This window comes from Apis dorsata, unplaced genomic scaffold, assembly GCF_000469605.1.
Source record: "Apis dorsata unplaced genomic scaffold, Apis dorsata 1.3 scaffold_127, whole genome shotgun sequence".
NCBI classification, from domain to species: domain Eukaryota; kingdom Metazoa; phylum Arthropoda; class Insecta; order Hymenoptera; family Apidae; genus Apis; species Apis dorsata.
In genome coordinates, this window is record NW_006263420.1 from 957,694 (window position 1) to 964,094 (window position 6,401).

Consider the following 6,401-nt stretch of genomic DNA (forward strand, 5'->3'; position numbering starts at 1 on the left):
ATTATTTGAAGATCAAGAGGAACGCAAGAATTTCACTAGGCGCGACAACTCGACTGTGGGTACACACCTACGAAGGAAACAGTCAAGATTCTATTCCGTGCACGCGTAGTTCGACTCTTTTGTATGCGATCGTTTGATCGAGCGCACGCGAGATCTTTACTCGTGGATGGCAATTACATTTCCATGTAAAAACAATGGTCACTTGATCGACTCACGCTTGGATCACGGTTGGATCATGCGAGTTCCTTTCTTCCTGGATGAATTGTGATTGATCTCTCTCAAACACAGATAAAAGCTAAAGATAATAAACCAGAAATCAAGCGGAATAAACTTTTACGAGATATTATTATATCTCCGTAAAGAAATTAATATATATATTAAATCACGTTGATTTTTGATTTTCCAATATGATAACAAATTTAAAATTTAAATTTTAAAATGGCGTTTATGTTAAATTCATTTTACACAAGAATAATTACTTCGCAATCATTTACGTTATACGAATTTAAAAAAGGTGGATTGTTCGTTTATTTTTTTCTTTGAATTTCGAATTCTAATTCGATTTAACATGCGTAAATAAAAAAAAAGAAATTGTGAGTAGACTACAATAATAGATTAATACATTGATACAAAATTTAAACGATTCGAAAACAGGATATATCGTAATAAACAGATATATTTTATACACTCATAAAGCTGACTTTTCCACTAACCCAATATATAAGTATTTCTGCATAGCTTTGTTCTTGCATCAACGTTTGATAGCCGCAACTGTCTCTCGTACGTTGGTTTTAGAATCTCTTTATTGTCGTGTGCACGCGTGCTTGTGCTAGATTTATCGGCTGTGAGCCCGGACAAGGGACTTTGAACTACATATCGTTTTCTCCGTCACATTTACGATTTACTCGGCACCGCGTATCCGTTTCAATTATAGATCGATCCATATACAATAACGCTACATTAAATTTTCATTGTTTCCATTTCTTCCACTCACCACCGCTTTACTTCAATTATTTTTCAGATGAATCTATTCGTCGTTCTCGCCTTGATAAAGTTGGCGTCAGGGGATCCGGGGGGGCTTCTCAGAGTTCCCAAAGTGTACAACGCCGTGATAACGAGCAATCAAAATTTATCCCCGTCTAGAGCATACCCGGTAATTCAACCCGTGATTCATCGAACGGCGATCGGTTACGTGCCACCTGTTTATTACACCCAAGTGGCGCCTCATTTAGCCGGGCCGGAAGTGGTGCATCTTTCCCAACGGGTGTCGAAACAACCGAACGACGTTCAAACCGCTCCCTCGTCCATCGAGCAGTCCAAGTCAACCGACAAAACGGAATCGACAAATCCGAACGACGAAGAAGAAACGGGCGATAAAGGTGTCTCGAAGTCGGGATCGAAGGGGAAGAGCGGGGACCAGGAGCCTCTCAGCTTTTATCCCAATTACCAATCCTTGTATTACGACCCTTATTTCTACACGTACAGCGGATTCAACCCTCACCTTGTTCCCGGCACGTACTACGTGGACTATCAACCCTACGGCACCCTCGAACCTATCCCTGCAACCACACCGAGAAACGGGCTCGCCGAACATCTGCTCCCAGCCTATCACGAGGAGAAGAAACTCCCTGGAAAGGAGGAGAAGGAAAAAATACCGGATGTACCGCCGCCACCCCTTCCAACAGCTGTGCCGAAAAGTTCTTGAAGCGGAACCGGTCCGACGAGGTTCGTTTTCGTGTCACGTTTTGAAGCCCACGATCAGACTGATTATCATCATAGAGTTCTCGAGATCGGCGAAGTGAAGTTAACGAGAGACAATTAATTTCAACGATCATTGTATATAAATTGCATAACGTGGATCGATCAAGAAAAGGGATTTGGGAGGGATGGTACACAGTTACTTTTTTCACGATTATTTATGAATAACACTTTATCAAGTAACTTATGGTCTTAATATCTAACATTTTATATATACATTTTATATGGCAGATTTGCACTTTTTTTTTTACTCGCGTGACATACACATCCCTAGAAATAAAATATTATATTTGCTTTATTAAAAATATATTTTTTTTATATGGTCGAAGAGAAGAGAAAGAGAGAGTCGCAAATTATTTAATTATATTATAGAAAGGCAATTATTGTATTTTAAAAAAAAGTTACAGGAAAAATGTTACAGAAGATATATATATATAGATTTATGTTTCGACGTGATCGCAGCGATCGTTTATCTTTCTCACGGCCCAGATCTTTATTACGTATAAAAATTCCATATTCGTCAACCCCTTAGCGATAAACATTAAGGAGCTTATGCTGCCATCCTTGTTACGATTTACATCGAAATTCAGAGTGGTATTTCTGTTCTTCACTGGTACGACTCTTATGCAAGTGACGCACAGTGAACCCTCCAACGTCGTTGTTAAATCCATATTACTTTGTACCGAATTTTGCGTATTGATGATTAAATTGTGCTGATATATTAATTCACCCGAGCAAATACCCCATTTCAGAACATTGTCCTCTTCGTTGTTCTGAAAATATTTTTCAGATTATTTGACAAATCAATTTGAAAAAGAAAAACAAAAAAGAAATGATATTTAAGAGCGCGACAGATATTATTTACTTGTAACTTTTTATTCATCTTTTGTAACTTATCTCTAACATTGAATCTATTATCTAATCTATTTAATTTTGTTAAGTATTTTGTAGCGCAAATATAATGGAAGTTTGTTGAATATTCATGTTCGTACTTACTGATTTCGAAACACTTTCGTTACTTTTGCTGTCAACTTTGTCGTTCAAATGATCGTGATATGCATTTGATATCGTTGTCGTTTCTATTACTTGTTTTCGCCTCTTTGTCATAGGAGGAATCGTGGAAATTAAAATGGCATTTTCATCGAAATTTTCTCTTCCCTCGTCGAGCGTCTTATCAAGTTTTTGAACGTTATTCGTTTCAATCTTAGCGGAAGAAAATACATTCTGTGTATTATTCGTCGAAATCTTAGCGGATACATTTTGAATATCATTCGTTTCAATTTTAGCTGAAGATGTATCTTTGTTAAATTTTTCTCGTAAATTATAGGATATGTATTTGGGAGTGGTGGTAATGGTGGTTACTTTTTTCGCGTACTTCTTCGCTATCTCTTTCTGTCGAGCGTAAAATTTGTCCATAACCGCTTTCCTCATCGAGTAATAATCGGATTTGTCTTGATCCTTCAAATTCCTTGCGTGCATCGCGCAACGCTTCGACCTGTTTATTACACGATCCTCGCTCGTATTCACGAAATAATTCGCTTGACGCCGGCCGATTGTTTTCTTCGTCACGCCTATGGATTTATCACCGTTCGAATAGGTCAATTGTTCTTTGTTCTTCCACTCCTTCTTGTAATCAGCCCGAGTTCGGATCAGTTTCAATTTCTTGTAGCTTTTCTTCGCGTCTTTCGATACTTCCGTCGCGTTTCTTTCCACTGTGCCCTTGTACGATAAACTTCCTCCATCGATCCCTTTATCCGTTTCACGTTCCACGATCGAACGATACTCCCTGTCACGAGGAGAATGTATCCCCACCACGTGCCACATTCGATGGGGAGGTATCCTGATGAAAGTTGGCGCTGCCTTAATTTCGAAATCGTCGATTCGAGAATTCTTGCCATCGGTAGTTTCAATTTTTCTCAACTTCAATCCCCTCATCTTGTTCTTAATTACGTCGTACGGCTCGACAGCTACCTGGTAATCCCGTTTCATGGCTTTCTTCTCGTGCAAGATGGACGTACCGATTATCACGAAAAGTACCAGTACAAAAACACCGACCGACCAAATATTTTTCACGCTCATATTCACGATCGATGCGAACGATCCGAGCACCAAGAAAGAAAATGAACACGTTCGAACACACAGAGTACACGGTATCTTTGACCCCGGTTTATCTTATGCTCGTAGGGTGGGAGAGTTTTTCATCAGTTGGACGAGCCATTCTGATGCATAATTATAGAAAATCGTTTAATAAGATTTATTCGTGAAAGTAGACTAATTGCTTGCCTTTTGTCGAGAATCGATTATTTTATTGTCGAAGCGCCTTCGGAAGAAAAGTTGCAATTGCTTTTATCATATTTTCTGATATAATTAGAACTTGTAAATAGAACTTGAAATACGTACAATATTTCGATAAATAGGCAATCTAAAATTAATAATCGTAAGAATGAATACATTATGAGTACTAAACTGCGATATAAAAGTGTTTTATTTAATTAACGTAAATTTTTACATAAGTAGGAAACGTTATTTCTTAAAAATGTCTTGATAATTAAATGATTATAGTCGTTGAATTTATAAAATCGATGAAGATATAATATTTTTAAATGGTTCGAGACACCATGTATAAAAAAGATTCGTTAGTCAAATTTTTAAGAACTAATGAAAATAAAAAATAAAAAGAATTTCGCAAAATTTCGTTCCACCACGTACAAAAGTTATTTCGATTTAACGGTTGAATATAATGCAGGTTATCATCGATGCTTTCGTTTAACTTTTTCATTTCCTCTCCTTTTTCCCCCCTTCAATCTTTGTCTCCAATTTTTCAATACCATCATCATCTTCATCGATCGGTTTTGCACCTACAGTCGATGGTTGATCTCCTGGATGGGGAGCAGGTAATAGCGGATACACCTTAAAAACAAATTAATCAAAAATAGAAATCGATCTTCTATGGAAGAAGTTTAAGATTTCAATTTTAATCGAAACGAGTCGATGTTTTTTTCTTTTTTTTACCGGATTCAATGGCAGCCGGAAGTCGTAAGTCGGGGTTCCGTAATAAAAGCTATAAACAGGTAAATGAGAAGCAGCCAGTTTCCCATGTGCTATGATAGGAGCCGCATTTACCTCGGAATGTACCTAACGAGATAAGCGAAAATATCAAATACTATGAGTAAATGAGTATGAAAGAGCGTTACATTCATTAAACCAATTTTTTTTTTTTCCAACTTAGTATACCGCAACTTGCAACGAAATCACGAAATAGTTTTTGAATTGACACCACACCTTTCTCCAATTATAATTTTTATATTTCTTTTTACGATTATGATAATTTAAGAACATATTTACTTCGATATAGCTATAAAGGAATAAATAAAAATGATTTATGAGCTATTACGAAAAATATTATCATCGTATAACAAATATTTTATGTCCGCTACGATGATAGATTTTTAATATTTCACACAATATATTATTAATATTCTCACCAGATATACTTGATTAATATGTACGATGTTAAAGTACGATGTTTGCATTTACTTTAAACTATTAAAAATAAATCTTCATATAATTGTGAAAAGAGTATAGCAGCTTATTTAGCTATCGTAAAAAACGATTTATTTATTCGTAAGAAACAACATTGGAAAACGCTGTATCGAACGATTATTTTATACATTGTACATGTTGTACATAATACGTTACGTTATAAACATAATAAGGGGAATCGTGATACTGAAGAAATCCTCTGTCCACGTTGGTGGCTGTAGAAAGGTATCGATGATCGTCCGAACGTACGCTTGGCCAGAGTGGTTTCGATTCCATCGAAGCGATCAGCAACACAGCGAAGACAAACGACGTCACGTGGACCTTGAAAAAAAAAGAAAAAGAAAAAAAAGAAAGAAAGAAAGAAAAAGAAAAAGAAAATTGAATGGAAAGATTGCGATGAATTTCAATCAATAGGAATTTCTTGCAATTCGAGAAGAATACTTCGATTCGTATACGAGGAACAATGCGGCAGTTAGTCACAGATTGATCGTTCTCTGCGTCGAATAAAGTAGTAGCTCGGGCTTTTGATAATACAAAACTTTGGCTCGATGCGCAGTATCGCGTGGTTCGCATATCAATGATCTCAATTCGCAGGCAACACGGAAAGAGATTTGGTCGGGAGATGTAACGGTTATTCGCGTCTTGGGAATTATTTATAAAACCAGTCGATTCTCTTTACGCTTTCAACCCTTCCATCCTGCCCAATTGCTATTACGCGCAGGAGAAAGAAATTTTTTTATGTAAAAATATTAAATCCTTAACCTTTTATTATTACGATCCTGTATCGTGTAAGCATTTGCTACAAGTGTAAAAGAAAAAGAAAAGGAAAAAAAAAAAAAGGAAATAATTGCCGATGGAAACTCGCAAACGTAAAGTTTACGAATGAGTAATTGACACGAACGGATTATTGCTTACCTGCATAGTGCGATACACAACTTCGTTATAGGCTTGCAAACTATCTTCTACCAACTAGAAATTTCAGCCCTGCCCGCCCATTTATATATTCCTCGTGGAGAGTAAACTTCTCCCACCCTGTCCTCCAATATCATCTGCGATTGTTTTCTTTTTTTTTTTTTTTTTTTTTTTTTTTTTTTTTTTTT

General features: G+C 36.6%; 3 protein-coding genes across 4 annotated transcripts in view; 1 reads left to right on the top strand and 2 right to left on the bottom strand.

Annotated features, from left to right (window-relative positions):
* LOC102676414 overlaps positions 1–1,841 on the top strand; it is a 2,580-nt gene extending 739 nt beyond the window's left edge. Inside the window, exon 2 of the mRNA XM_006612814.2 lies at positions 1,022–1,841. Within this exon, the coding sequence (XP_006612877.1) occupies positions 1,022–1,705 (684 nt within the window). The 3' untranslated portion in view covers positions 1,706–1,841. The remainder of the gene's footprint in view (positions 1–1,021) is intronic.
* A 318-nt stretch (positions 1,842–2,159) lies between these two features.
* Positions 2,160–3,898, bottom strand: LOC102676274. Its single transcript, XM_006612813.2, has 3 exons — positions 3,013–3,898; positions 2,754–2,970; positions 2,160–2,533 (listed from the first exon to the last, which is right to left on the bottom strand). Exons 1-3 carry the CDS (start codon positions 3,835–3,837, stop codon positions 2,199–2,201), a joined length of 1,377 nt encoding a protein of 458 aa, XP_006612876.2. The 5' UTR covers positions 3,838–3,898; the 3' UTR covers positions 2,160–2,198.
* A 329-nt stretch (positions 3,899–4,227) lies between these two features.
* Positions 4,228–6,350, bottom strand: LOC102676036. 2 transcript variants are annotated; one of them, XM_006612811.2, is made up of 4 exons: positions 6,217–6,350; positions 5,458–5,622; positions 4,771–4,893; positions 4,228–4,668 (listed from the first exon to the last, which is right to left on the bottom strand). In XM_006612811.2, the coding sequence occupies exons 1-4, from the start codon at positions 6,220–6,222 to the stop codon at positions 4,534–4,536; spliced, it is 429 nt and encodes a 142-aa protein (XP_006612874.1). In that variant the 5' UTR covers positions 6,223–6,350; the 3' UTR covers positions 4,228–4,533. The 2 variants fall into 2 exon arrangements, with proteins under 2 accessions (XP_006612874.1, XP_006612875.1); XM_006612812.2 differs by having other exon boundaries at positions 4,771–4,894; positions 5,549–5,622; positions 6,217–6,344.
* Positions 6,351–6,401: the final 51 nt, after the last annotated feature.